General features: G+C 43.1%; 1 protein-coding gene across 1 annotated transcript in view; it reads left to right on the forward strand.

Annotated features, from left to right (window-relative positions):
• Positions 1-2,612: 2,612 nt before the first annotated feature.
• The window catches only part of slc41a2b (solute carrier family 41 member 2b), a 68,433-nt gene continuing 56,932 nt past the window's right edge, over positions 2,613-14,113 (forward strand). The window contains exons 1-3 of the mRNA XM_084330898.1: positions 2,613-2,656; positions 6,320-7,127; positions 9,605-9,712. Of these exons, the coding sequence (XP_084187024.1) occupies positions 6,504-7,127; positions 9,605-9,712 (732 nt within the window). The 5' untranslated portion in view covers positions 2,613-2,656; positions 6,320-6,503. The remainder of the gene's footprint in view (positions 2,657-6,319; positions 7,128-9,604; positions 9,713-14,113) is intronic.

A 14,113-nucleotide genomic window follows, 5' to 3' on the forward strand; every position in this document is an offset into this window, starting at 1 on the left:
AAACAAAATAAAAATGTAAACAACCGTGAATATGAAGTCCCTTCCTCATCCCTGTACCTTGTGAACATAATTTCCTTATACATCAGTTTGAATTGTCTCATGTTTGGACATTGCTTTAGCACCACATTTAGACTGTTCCACAGTTTCACTCCACATATCGAGATGCAGTGTCTTCTCATGGTAGTGCGTACGTTTAGCACTTTTAAATTGTGTTCTCCCCTCAGATTATAACCCCCCTCCGGCCCTCCCTATCAAAGAACAATTCTTGAATGTTTCTTGGAAGTGCATGACTTTTTGCTTTATACATTAATTGTGCCGTTTTAAATTCCACAAGATCATTTAACTTCAATGTCTTTGACTCCAAAAACAATATGTTAGTGTGATCACGATAACCTGCAATGTGAACTATCCTTATGGCCCTTTTTTGGAGTATAAAAAGTGGTTGTAGTGTAGACTTATAATTGTTTCCCCAGACTTCAGCACAGTAATTTAAATATGGTAAAACTAGTGAACAGTAGAGAATGTAGAGTGATTTTCTATCCAGAATGTGCTTTACTTTACTCATGACTGAAATGCTTTGTGAGAGTTTAGATTGGACATGCATTATGTGAGGTTTCCAACAGATTTTATGGTCTATTATTACACCTAGGAATACATTTTTATAAAACTCTTTCAATAATCACATCATTTATTTTAACTTGTACCTGAGTATCCAATCTACAGTTTCCAAACAACATAACTTTAGTTTTGCTCAAGTTCAATGATAATTTGTTTCTATCAAACCATTCCTTCAATTTCTTCATTTCAGATGTGATGACCTCTAAAAGCTGCTGGACATTCTCACCAGAAAAAAAAAGATTAGTGTCAATCCAAAGTTTTGCTTTGTTTCTAGTTTCTAGCATACCGGGGTTTTGTTTGATTGGATATTTGCATAATTCATTCATAATTATTCACATATTTTAATCACATCTTCAATACCTCTGTCCCTTTGCATGTGGGGAAGTAAACATCTTTATTTTCATACTCCGGGTAGGTTGGACAACAATATGCAACCATTTTATTTGTATTTGATCACCTTTGGTCATTTTGAATTACTGTGGAATTTGGGTCTGTCTCTCCTCTCTCTGTTCCAAGGGGGGGTTGGTAACAATGTGGTGGCCGGACCTCCATGGGGAGGTTGATTCTGCCTATAACCTTTTCCCTCACCTCTTATCTCTGGGCAGCCGGGACACTTCATACGGGACACTCTATTTTCAAGGCCTTGAACCCATAGCCAGGATGTGTGGGGCATGGGTCAGTCGTAAATAATGCAACTAGTTTGTTTTGTTTCAGAACAGACCCATCTGCGTTATCAAAAGAGCTCAAGGAGAGAGAGAGAGTTGTGTTCTTCTGGTGGCAGACTTTCGGGGAGACAGACCTATAGGAGCTGATGACCATTCATTGAATATTGTGCATTTTGTCTTTTGTTCTTTTATTCTTACTAAATAAACATGGACATCTAAATCCAGAAGGACCCGTGTGGATATTTGCTTGAAACTTGCTGTTTCACTGACTGAACCTCAATATAGAACTTTGAACACAACACAACGGAATTTACTGTAACTCACTATTTCCATGTGCTAGATGAAAAATACTGTCGAATTCTAACGTTGAAATTCAATAGTGAAACGAGTTAGAGTTCCAAACCAATTATGGTTAAATTCTAGATATCTAGATCATCTCCAATCAGCGGCCAATACTTTCTAAAATGTTACCATTGTTACTATTACAATTGTTTAAGAACCCAAGAACTGAGGGCAATAGTTTGGGCAGTGGTGGCCTAAAGGTTAGAGAAGCGGGTTTGTGACCGGAAGGTGTGAATGGACCTGTGTGAGTGTGAAGCAGGGTGTTACTGAAAAAGAGAATTTGTGCTCCGATAACCTACCCTGGTAAATAAAGGTAAAAATTAATGTTTGATGTGGTGCTCCTAGGGAAAGTACCTCCTCCATGATGGCAGGAGTCGAAAAAGCAGGTGAATAGGGGAGAATATCCTTTCATCCTATCAAAATGAAATTTCACAATATGGGCATAAATGCAAACATCTTTTGTATTATGACCTTTATTCCCACCCGCTAACACTGCCAATTGTGTTAGTATGGACGGTCGGCCAAGCCGGAGGCACCACAGCCGGATTCGATCCCACTGGCTCTATGGTGGTAGACAGACATTTAGTCCGCTGCGCTACCCGGCCGCCCTTATGTGTATGATTCTTAACTGTGTTTTTATTTTATTATTCACATTTTTGTGAATTGGGGCCTCTTGGACCAGATTGACATTGCAAATAAGAAACCTGTTCTTAATGTTTTATCTGGCTAAATAAAGGTTACAAATTAAATTGTTAAAGACTTAATCTCTGGTAATCAAGAAGTCAAAATTAGATTGGTATGTTTACTTTAAGATTTTGATCAGTAATCGGCCTACAGCAAAACTGTACTTTTTTATTTCTAGGAAAGGAATTGCTACAGAAACCTTTATTTCGAAAAAAAAAACATGTAGTCCATTTCTGCCCGGAAGTAGAATTTCTTATTTAAGCTGGCTTGAGTGACTGACTGCTAGCAAGAAGACTCGCATCCCTGTGCTGCTGGCTGGAGTCTCCCAAGCGACGACGAAAACGAATGTAAGTTGTTGTGGATAAAATATAAACGTATAACAGTCACGACTGAATCATAAGAATCGTTGGTTGTAGCTTAGCTGTTATGCTGTTGTAATGTTACATGTTGTACTTTCTGACGTCCCGCCTCCTCGTAACATTAACGTTCGCCAATTTTCCATCTCTTGGACAGATGAGCTAGTAGGTTAGTTAGAGAAGACGGCTAGCCCGCGTCTCTGCTGGGTTTATAGCAGAACGCGACACTGACGACAACTTAATAACGAACTACACGTGTAACGTTTTGTTACATAACGATAATAACACGTTAATGAGTAATGGTAATCTTGACGACACAGATAACAGGTTGAGATAGAGAGAGATGACCTAGAGACCGCATCTGGCTGAAATGGGACAATACCCATTGAGTGAAGTGAACTGTATGTTTAGCATCACATTAATTATTATTATATTTTTTCACTATCATTGTTTATTTGTTTGCTCACCAGTTTGTTTGTTTGTTGTTCCAAATATATATTTGTTCAACTGTTTTTTATTATTATTATTTTTCTTTTAATGACAATTGACGACGAGACAGGTTTAGTGATTTTGGCTTTTGTTTGTGACTAAGTTAAATGTTTTGATTGATTGTAAAATGTATTAACAGATTTTGCAGAATGGGTACATACAATACAGTACGGCTCGGCAGACCAGAGAGAGACTTTCGTCTTGTTTACATCAGGGTCCCCCATTTTCAATTCATAATGACATTTATGACATACAGATATATATCATGGCATTTATGACATGCATGACATACAGATATACAGTACTGTTACATTTGTGACATACAAGATATGCAAATATACAGTATTGTTAAAGCAGAGATCCTAATGTAACCAGGAGGCTTAGGACATTATAACAGACAGACAAAGCAATTATGTTTAATATAATTATCTTTATTTAAGCTATGATATCAGAAAGGATTAGTTGAATTTTATACAAAAATAGAGGTATCACTATCACCATGTATACATCGCCATGTATACATTTAGCACAGAGAGACAGACTAAACTCACACTACACCCTAACGTGTAATAGCTAAAAACAGTGACCACTTGTTGACCAGGACCACCACCTGTCATGACACAGAACTTACAATAAATATCAAGGCATAAAATGCTGGCTGTTGCACAGTACAAAACAAACATTTATGAACACCCCGGTCATACAAACTGACGAGAGAGAGAGCTAGACTTACACTTGAACTGAATGAATGAAACACCCGGCGCCGCACACACACACAGCACACACCCAGGCCGCAATGGTACATCTAGTTCCCCAGCCTGAGGGAAATCAGGACAGATCGTCTGTATTACTATTTATCCTAAACAGTCTGAGTGTGTAATATGCATGTGGGCAAATCATAAACAAAAGAAGTGAGCGATACCTTTGCATCGCCAGGCTTAAGCACAACGCCTCGCCTCTTCACCGTTCAAGGTCTGTCGTTCCCTAAGTAAGACCATACGCAGTATAAACACCTAAATCGTGCAACCTATCGACATGAAAATGCAAGCTCCGCTCTATAATACAGTCAAGTTACTCACCAGAACTCTCTCTCGTCCCGTCACAGGGGAATCAGGTGTCGGGAAATGTTTGCTGCAATCGCCGCCGCACACAACTAGGAAGTGTTTGTTTCAGCCGCCATCCGGTCAGACTGAAATACGCGCTGACGTCAGAGCCACACCCACAATAACCCCAGCTGGCCACACTAACAGAAAATATATACATACGAGGGGGAGGAAACTGTACATTAGGAGGGGGTGGGTTTTGGACATTTTGATGTATATGCTTTGGCAATGTAAGATGCATCTATCATGCCAATAAAGCACTTTGAATTGACTTGACACTTGACAGGTGAGGCTGGCCAAACCTAACGTCGTTAACTTACAGTATCAGTGATGACTCATTTATCACCCTTTTCTTTGGATCCAAAGCACTCAACACTGACACGACTCAGGACCCTAGTTCCCCTGTAAGTTCTGTAACATAACAGCAGTACGTAGCCCTGGGTCTCTCTGGGACAAGAGTCATTGTGGACTTTCGGGAAGTCCTGCTGTAGACGTGCATATTATTTTCTACATATAACTTTATGAAGGCTAATGCTAAGACACGGTCGAGGGGGAGGGTTGAGTTCTTCTGTGTATATTTGGCTGATTTAGATCATGACTGGAAGCGCTACAAAAGATACGTAATAGCAATAATTTGGATGTCAAATAAAAAAAAGTTCTATGAATTTTCTAATTCATTCTCCAGTTGATTGGCGGTGGTGGCGCGGCTCCAGGTTTTGTCTCTTGATTAAGTCACTCGGCCAGAGTGGAGTTGGTCCATTTTGCACATAATCATACAGATTCCATTCACTAACCAGCCGACTCTGAGGCCTAAACTTCAACCAGGTTATCAGCCCCTGTACCGAGTACAGATCTGACCTTCAAATATATAACCGTCCTAGACATTGACCATCAGTTTACTTTGGGGTCATTGGACAAACACGATTGAAATATAATCCATTGGTTACTACAGGACAGATGCAACAAATAAAATCGAAATATTGGCCTATCTAGGGCTTCTCATGAAATCGTGATTATTAAACATTATTACTTATCGATTTGAGAACATCATAGGACGGCGACTGCATTTGTTTTCACCTTTCTTCTCGACCAAAGGCTGCCTTTCTGTCATCTTCTACACGTTACCAAAGACGTGGCGGCTGGGTAGCGCAGTGGACTAAGCACTCGCCTACCACCGCAGAGACTCTGGGTTCGAATCCAGCTGTCAGCGGTACCTCCGGCTTGGTCAGTCGTCCCTACTAACACAATTGGCAGTGTTAGCGGGTGGGAAGCCGGCGGGGTGTGTGTCCTGGTCGTTGTAAACTGCGGTTCCTACTGGTCGGTCGGGGCGGCGCCTGTTCAGCAGGGTGGTAGTTCTATACCCTCCCTAGGCCGACAGTGGGACAATGCGCGCAACGACCAGGAAGGGAATAGACCTATCTCAAACCCTGCCCCTTTTCTTGATCCTCCAATCACAGCCGTCGCTTACCTCGGACTTCCTCGTACAAACTTTGTTTGTACGAGGAAGTCCGAGGTAAGCGACAGCTGTGATTGGAGGATCAAGAAAAGAGGGCAGGGTTTGAGACAGGTCCATTGGCATAACGACTCAATTGGGATGGGAGAAAAATACAGAAAAAAGTGAGAACAAAAAATGTATCAAAAAAATCAAATACGTTTCAAAATAAGTGCAGAAACACGCGGTGGCTCCTTCCTCCCACGTTGAGTGTGATTTGAACTTTCTAAGGTCATTGGAATAGGTGAATTCTGTTTTAGAGGTATTATTGTTTTCTACCCGAAGAAGAAGCCTTCCGGGTGAAACACGTTGTTTTAATTTGAAATATCCATGTAGTAATATCTCCAAGCCATTTCTGTGACCTCTATCTTTGTCTGGGACTCTAAAAGCCTGTAAACGACCCAATAATAATAATAATTTGGTATTTCACATTTGCCTTCACTTTCCCGCTGTTAGCCCCTGAACGCCCCCCCCCCCCGCACTGCAGTCTTGTATTATTGTTGTAACCTAATATATCCCCTCTTCTTCTTGCATCCCTTAATAACAATGTCTTCCCTCGCTCACTCCCAGGCGAGCACTGTCTGTGCGAGAAGAGAGTGGCAGATTTTCAACATGGATGCTCCTCTTCAGCCCACCTAACAACCAGTTCATCTCACTCGCTCCCTCCCTTCCCTCACACGGCCCCTAACCCCCCCCCCCCCCCGGATGAGGAAGGAGATGAGATATTGCAGCGGCGGCGGCGGAACGACGCAGCATGAACATCCAGGCCCTAGGGGGCAGTACAGGGGACTCCCTGGGCCCTAGCCTGACGGCGCGTATGAGCGGCGGAGCCGGCGGAGGAGGAGGAGGAGGAGGAGGGTGGAGCGGCCTCTCCTCCCTGAAGCCCGTTCCCTCCGGGAGGATCAGCTCTCTGTTCCACACGATGGTTCCCACCGGCTACACCAAGCTCCAGGACGAGCGCAGCCTGGCCATGGTGGACATGGGCGCCAAGGCCGAGGGGGGGGGCCCGCAGCAGCAGCAGCAGGGGCACCAGAACGGCTACCGGGCCGAGGCGTCCTCCTCCCACGCGGAGCCACGGCGCCACCTGGACCGGGCCGCCCGGTCCTCCTCCTCCATCAGCCTGTCGGACTGCGGCGACGGAGGAGGAGGAGGAGGAGGAGCGGGACGCTACTCCGAGACGGAACCCATGCTCCCAGAGGGCAGGCTCTCTGGGGAGGAGGGGGAGGAGGACGATGACGAGGAGCAGGGGCAGCAGCGCCCGACGGCCCGGAATATGCCCAGGGAGTCCCCGCTGGCCATGACCCTGCAGATCCTGCTGCCTTTCCTGCTGGCCGGGTTTGGTACCGTGTCGGCTGGGATGGTGCTGGACATCGTACAGGTGAGGCTGCCTGAGCCACAGAACTTAGATAGAGCAGCTGTATCAAACCCACGCTCTTGAAGTAATTAGGCTGTTAAACCCACAGAACTTGAGCCGATAGAGCAGCTGTATCAAACCCACGTTCTTGAAGTAATTAGGCTGTTAAACCCATAGAGCTTGAACCCATAGAGCAGCTGTATCAAACCCACGTTCTTGAAGTAATTAGGCTGTTAAACCCATAGAACTTGGACCGATAGAGCAGCTGTATCAAACCCACGTTCTTGAAGTAATTAGGCTGTTAAACCCACAGAACTTGGACCGATAGAGCAGCTGTATCAAACCCACGTTCTTGAAGTAATTAGGCTGTTAAACCCATAGAGCTTGAACCCATAGAGCAGCTGTATCAAACCCACGTTCTTGAAGTAATTAGGCTGTTAAACCCATAGAGCTTGAACCCATAGAGCAGCTGTATCAAACCCACGTTCTTGAAGTAATTAGGCTGTTAAACCCACAGAACTTGGACCGATAGAGCAGCTGTATCAAACCCACGTTCTTGAAGTAATTAGGCTGTTAAACCCACAGAACTTGAACCCATAGAGCAGCTGTATCAAACCCACGTTCTTGAAGTAATTAGGCTGTTAAACCCACAGAACTTGAGCCGATAGAGCAGCTGTATCAAACCCACGTTCTTGAAGTAATTAGGCTGTTAAACCCATAGAACTTGGACCGATAGAGCAGCTGTATCAAACCCACGTTCTTGAAGTAATTAGGCTGTTAAACCCATAGAACTTGAACCCATAGAGCAGCTGTATCAAACCCACGTTCTTGAAGTAATTAGGCTGTTAAACCCATAGAACTTGAACCCATAGAGCAGCTGTATCAAACCCACGTTCTTGAAGTAATTAGGCTGTTAAACCCACAGAACTTGAACCCATAGAGCAGCTGTATCAAACCCACGTTCTTGAAGTAATTAGGCTGTTAAACCCACAGAACTTGAACCCATAGAGCAGCTGTATCAAACCCACGTTCTTGAAGTAATTAGGCTGTTAAACCCACAGAACTTGAGCCGATAGAGCAGCTGTATCAAACCCACGTTCTTGAAGTAATTAGGCTGTTAAACCCATAGAACTTGGACCGATAGAGCAGCTGTATCAAACCCACGTTCTTGAAGTAATTAGGCTGTTAAACCCATAGAACTTGAACCCATAGAGCAGCTGTATCAAACGCACGTTCTTGAAGTAATTAGGCTGTTAAACCCATAGAACTTGAACCCATAGAGCAGCTGTATCAAACCCACGTTCTTGAAGTAATTAGGCTGTTAAACCCACAGAACTTGAACCCATAGAGCAGCTGTATCAAACCCACGCTCTTGAAGTAATTAGGCTGTTAAACCCACAGAACATGAACCGATAAAATGGCCAATCCCATTTAAGATTTACATTGATAAGATATTCCTTTTTTTTTTACCCCCTTGGGGAAATTCTGGCGTCATAGCAGAATATGTTCCGTCTAGGAAAAGGGTTGCAAACCATAGCATATCAAACATTGTAATGAGTTTCATAGGCCTTGTGTCTTAAGTTGCCCGGTTACATGTGTAACTGACTGACGTAAGAAAATCATCACAACATGTAAAACAACTTCAGTGGGAATGTGTGACAAGTAAGTGGCCTCAATCTCATCTTTAGGTTCTATAGAATGAGTAAGACAAATTAAATGTATATGATATATACCGTCGCCTGAGGGATATTATTAAGTTAATCCCACCATCTCTTCATTTGACCTAGATAAAATAAGGTAATCCTTTTTATTGATCCCCTTGGGGAAATTCGGGTGTCAAAGCAGCAGGGGGGGGGGGGGGTGCATAGCTTCACAGTACAAATACAATAGTAATATAAAAGTACTACAAACACAAGATAGTTCAGTGATATGAGTCTCTAGTGCAAAGAATCAAGATAGTCGGTACGGTCGGTGATGTGAGTCTCTAGTTCTCAAGTCCCGAGTTGTGACGGTGATTGATAGCTCCGGGCCCTTTGTTGTGGAGCCTGATGGCTGCCGGTATAAAGGACCGGCCCAGGCGGTTTGTGGTGTGTCGCGGGGGGGGGGGGATGTGAGTCTTTGGCTGAGCGTCCGTGCATGTGCATGTGCGTGCGCGTGCTTCTGCTCACAGAGCCGGTTGCTTGGCGTGCACAACCCCGTCCCATGACCGTGGGTAGCAGTCGGTTGCACACGTTGGATATACAGCCCCTTCTATTGTGCTATTGTGTATAATGTTGCATAGTGTTCTTCTACGGCAGATGAGATGTTTTTAACTTCAATGAGAGTTCAAATAGCAGACGACGGTAATTATCTGGGAAGATTTGGGGGGGAATTTGTTTGCCCCTGTTCCAGCGCATTTGGGCTCAGTATTACATTGTTTATTCCCCCTAACTCCTACACTACTGTGTGTGTGTGTGTGTAACCTACATCTTCTCTTCTCGTCTCTTCTTCTCTTTTCACAGCACTGGGAGGCCTTCAGATATATCACAGAGATCTTCATCCTAGTTCCTGCCCTGTTGGGTCTAAAAGGAAATCTGGAGATGACGTTAGCCTCCAGACTGTCCACAGCGGTGAGGGAAACACACACACACACGCGCGCACAGTCCTTGAACGCAGTCGTAATAATGATACATCGGCATGTTTACAAGGTCCTCCCTTTTAAACAACATGTTTCTAATGGATGTTTTTCTACCGTTTGCTATAACTTCACGTAGCCTCGGGCCTGATGTCATTGTCCCTAAAATGTTATGACATCATTGTGCACTTTTACCTGTGTGCCAGCGCTGCAGTTGGCCCAGAACGGGACAGGCGGCGTGTTCCAGACACAGAGATAAGAGCTCAGGCTGTCCGTGTTGTGTTGTCACGTCGTACAGGGGCCTGTTGTCACGCTCCTATTGGTTGGGGCTTTTGTTGTGGTCAGAGACGGCCTATACAACGAGGATACCAGAGCGTTGTGGTCGTTTTTGAAATGGAGAAATTCCGAACATACGAAACTGCTTGCTACAAAACAAACCTATTCCGAGAATATTTTTTCAATATGATATGTGACTCTTTATATTGAGTAACATTATAATTGACTGTATTTTGAAGATTAAATGTGAGCCTTAACCCTTTCACTGCTGCACTACCAAAACGGTTAACCCTTTCACTGTGACAATACACATAAGGTTAATAACCCTTTCACTGCCACACAACAGCCGATTAACCCTTTCACTGCCACACGACAGAAGGTTAACCCTTTACTATCGCACAATACTATACTTTTTATACTTATCTATTTTTATCTAGCACAATCTCTGGAGCAAAACGGAAAGAAGCATTTTATGTAAAAGTATTCTGTACCTCTGTATGACAACTAATAAAGAAACTTGAACACTCGGTTGTGTGATAGTAAAGGGTTAACCTTCTGTCGTGTGGCAGTGAAAGGGTTAAAGCGGATCACTGCTGAAAGGCTGGGAATTGCGCGGTGAGTGGTTGCCATGGTAACTAAGGACTCTGCGGCAGAAACCACTGGATGGCGCGCAGCATGTGTAGAAGCTGCTCCAAGTGGAAAGAAGAAGAAGAAGAAAAAAGACAAACGTCAGAAATTTACTAGTGACTTAGAATAAAAAAGACATTATTATGTTATGCATGACAGATTCTTAGATAGCGATGACCCCCTGTTCAAAGAGATGGGGGGGTCAGGTCTTGTTGATCCCCGTTGTCAGAGTGAATCTGACGGGCGTTGTTGTCGTCTATTTGACCCGTCAGCTCATCTACCTCTCTGCTGCTGCCACACCGGCCCCAACATGTCATTACAGCTTCTTCTGTCGGCTGTAACGAGAAGGACAGTCTTTTGAGCAGAATGTATGACCATTCGAGGGCGTCCAGGGAGGTCCTGTGTGTTTTTCTCATACAGCTTTATCCTCTTCTTTCCTACCAAGGTCATTATAGTTCATTAAAACTAACCTGGAAACTAAAGCTAGGTGTTGATTTTTAGTTAACTATAATAACTAAACTGAAAATATTGTGCAGAAAATGTCTTCAGTTTTAGTCTCCAATTTGGTCATATTTATCATCGCGGCAAGTGACTATGTGCGCTCGTGGTTTACTGTACGGCAATATACTGTATGCTGGCAATATCTTGCTTGCCGATATTATATCAATATTGACTGCAAGTATTGATATTGAAAAAGAAAAAAATAATCCTTTTTGCTTAATTTTACTGCTATAAAAATGAGTGGAATGACGTGAACAGACTGAAAATTTTATCTTATTAGATAAAACAACAACAAAGTCTTCTGTTGAGGACATAATTTGTAGTTGGGGGGGGGGGGGGGGGGGAGGAATAGATTGCAATATCGTGACTCCAGTATTGTGATAACATGGTATTGTGGGGCCTCTGGTGATTCCCACCCCTAATATACAGTATCTATGATGAAACTAACAAGAGAAGTGAAAAAAGTAGGGCTGGGCGATATGGGAAAAATACCAAATCACAATATTTGTCTTAGATTTGACGGTATAACTATCTGATGGTATCGTTTTTAGCTGCGACCATCTGTTGGTAATTTGGTCGGTTCACAAAAACTTTCCCCACTCTCTTGTGGCCACCGACTTCGCCCCTAGGAGGCTGACATTTGGCAGGGAGCTCAAGTGAGTGTGTGTGAAGGTATGTTCTTCTGTTCATGCCAATTGGGTAAAAGGGAGTGTGGCAAGCTAGGTGGCTTATCACAAAAAGCGTGCTGCTATTGTGAATTTGTGCTTGTTCCAGTACAGTTGTTTTTTTTGGTCTTTATCTAGGAATACAATTGTCACGGTGGCATTTCAGTCAAAGCGATCTACTTTCTTTCACTTTTGTAATACTGCTGCAAGGAAAGATTTTTTGGAATTAACTTAAAAATATCCAGAATGTGTATATACGTGTGTGTGTGTGTGTGTGTGTATATATATATATATATTAGGGCTGTCAGTTTATCGCGTTAATTAGATTAATTAATTACACAGCAAATTATCGCGGTATGAAAATTAACTAAAAATTAATAAAAGAAATTAAAAAAAAAATTTTTTTAATTTTTTTATCATTCATTCCACAATAACGTAGAATACACATTTACAGACGTTTTTTTAATATGGTCAATTTGCATGTTCTTGGTATCTGATTCTAGGGACATCTATGGATCTCAGGGAGTGTATTCCCAGTGTCAGAAAATGTCTGTTACTAGGCTTGAGTAAATTGTAATGAACCAAATGAGAATATCGATAACAAATGTTTTATCTTTAACTGTGAATAACACCATGCTACAATTGACCAGACCTGAAAAATCTAAGCAAATGAATAAATGGAAGATGATTAAACGGAAGGTTTTGTAGATACAGTACTGAATTCTGCCATCCGGACACATGCCATTTGAAATATGATTATAGAATATCGGGCCTAAAATGGTTATGCGATTTAAAATGCGATTAATTAGATTAATTAATTACAAATCCTGTAATTAATTAGATACATTTTTTGAATCGCCTGACAGCACTAATATATATAGTATATATATATTTTTTTTGTGAATATCCATACCATTGCATGGATTGCATTTGTTAGACCTCCCAGCCCTAGTCAAAAGAAAGATGGAAAGAAGAAATGTGCTGCTCGTTCATTGTGTTTGGCAAAGACATCCAACCTCTGCACAGCGCCGATGACTATATCTCCATTCCTTTCTTTGCTGCATGCTGGGGGGGGGGGGGGGGGGCAATTCATTTGTTTACATTTGGATTCTGGACCGTGCCTAATATAAAGTAGGTAGGAGAGGCGTATATGAACTAGTTTTTCTGCTTCGGGGACAATGTTGATAGCCTTGGATCTGAGAGCGTTGGAGGGAAATCAAGAATTAGGGAGAGGAATTTGCTGAGGCGGCTATAATCTGTCCCCCCACCCCCTCCCTCCTCGCTGCTAGACGTAGGGAGGAGGGTGGTGTTGTTCCTGCTGCTGGAGTGGGGCAGTCGGATGGCACATTTATCGCTCCTCCACCCCAGTGTCTCTGCAAACACATTCACAGACCAGGGGCCAGGGAGTGGATGAAACGGGGGGGGGGGGGGGGCTGGAATGCAAAAAGAGCTTTCGCTGAAGAAGAAGGAATGGAAAACTAACCCAACAGTCACAGTGATGTGAACACTTGCTCACTGGCACAGCGGCAGAGGAGAAAGCTCCCGTGCTGCTGCTCGGAAGGGGCTCAGTGGGTCAAACGCAGACCTCTGCACACAAAGGCACGTCTGTGTTTCCTGTACATTTGTGCTGCGTCGCTGAGGTAGAAATGTTGTGCCCACTGCTGCCCGGAAACATTAGAAGGTGCCTCAAATCTCTTCCTGTCTCACAAACACGAAAGGCTCAAGTGACGTGGGGGGGGGCAGACATAGACCAATGACCAATGGATGTCCCTACTGAGTCCATTGACGCTACCCGCGAGTCTTTAGCGACAAAGTGGTTTTGCGAGATACAAAAGGAGCGGGCCTTAAGCATGGGGGCAAACTTTTTTTTTTTATACCACAACCCCATTTTATTTAGGATCTTTTTGGGGCGACCCCACACTTAATGTATCACGTAATTTCAACGTGGAATTAAGGAATATCAAAATACAAGCACACGTTGTTGAACTTGATCATGCATATTTATTAGAACATTTGATTACAACACTGTTATCGATACACATTTATAAAACGAGGCATATTTAGCCAAAATATGTTGCCGGAACATGTACTTTTTTTTCTTTTTTTTTTTACGAGTGATTGACCTACCCACGAACCCACATTGGGTCACGACCCGTAGTTTGAGAACCGCTGACCTAGATCAATGAAAGTAGTGGTTTGCACAGAGTTCATTGACGCATCCCATAAGTAGTCTCTGCAACAAACGGTTCATGAGATATGAAAGGGGGTGGGATTTATGCATAGGGGCGGGACTTGCACATGGGAGCGTGGTTAACCTAAACCAATTT

The sequence above is a fragment of the Notolepis coatsorum genome, assembly GCF_963971535.1.
Source record: "Notolepis coatsorum genome assembly, chromosome: 15".
In the NCBI taxonomy this organism is placed as follows: domain Eukaryota; kingdom Metazoa; phylum Chordata; class Actinopteri; order Aulopiformes; family Paralepididae; genus Notolepis; species Notolepis coatsorum.